Genomic DNA, 656 nt, shown 5'->3' with positions numbered 1-656 from the left:
GTTGTTTTCCTGAACCCTTAACCTGCACCGTCCAGGTGGGAGAGGCCTCACGTCATGTACGGACAGCTCTTGGATTGGTTACGTTACCTGGTGGCATGGCAGCCGGTGATCATTGGACTGGTACAGGGGATTAACTACTGCCTGGGCCTAGAATGATCCCTCCCAATCCCCAGAAGAACCGGGGGCCCCTCCTACCATCGCGGGACGCGGGGGAAGGCGAAGGCCGCAGAACCAGAGGCCTCCTCCGGATTTTTAGCTGTCGGCATCTGGAGCTGCTTGGACTCTCAACAGTGTTAGCCGCCGGCACTGGAGAACCGCCCGTTGTATTATTTATTTATTACAACATAACGTCTGTCAGAGTTTTGTTTTTTTTTGTATTTGGCGCTATTTTGAATTCCAGAGTTTAGTTTTGTTTTTGTTGTCTCCGAGCGCTGAAAAAGCGTCCAGCCTCTCGGCACGGGAAAAGTCCGTTCTTCCTTTTTAGCTCCCGGACTAGGAAAGGGGCGGAGCTCCGTGGAGGACACTCGTTCGTGGACCCGGAGGAGCCGTCGGCCTCTCGTGGCGCAGCGGGGAGACCGGCGTCCCGTGTTTTGTTTCTGTTTCGGCCCGCTGGCCGAGTGCGGCATAAAGCCTCGAAGGAGTCCACGTTCTACACA

The 656-nt window shown here is 55.3% G+C and overlaps 1 protein-coding gene across 1 annotated transcript in view; it reads left to right on the top strand.

Moving 5' to 3' along the window:
• RNF121 (ring finger protein 121) overlaps positions 1 to 355 on the top strand; it is a 15,954-nt gene extending 15,599 nt beyond the window's left edge. Inside the window, exon 10 of the mRNA XM_018573220.1 lies at positions 36 to 355. Coding sequence (XP_018428722.1) covers positions 36 to 156 — 121 coding nt within the window. The 3' untranslated portion in view covers positions 157 to 355. The remainder of the gene's footprint in view (positions 1 to 35) is intronic.
• The last annotated feature ends 301 nt before the right edge of the window (positions 356 to 656 follow it).

Source organism: Nanorana parkeri, unplaced genomic scaffold (assembly GCF_000935625.1).
Source record: "Nanorana parkeri isolate BGI_ZX_2015 unplaced genomic scaffold, ASM93562v1 scaffold2280, whole genome shotgun sequence".
Lineage (NCBI taxonomy): Eukaryota > Metazoa > Chordata > Amphibia > Anura > Dicroglossidae > Nanorana > Nanorana parkeri.
The sequence above is the reverse complement of the archived record's forward strand: the minus strand, read 5'-3'. Positions and strand labels throughout refer to the sequence as shown.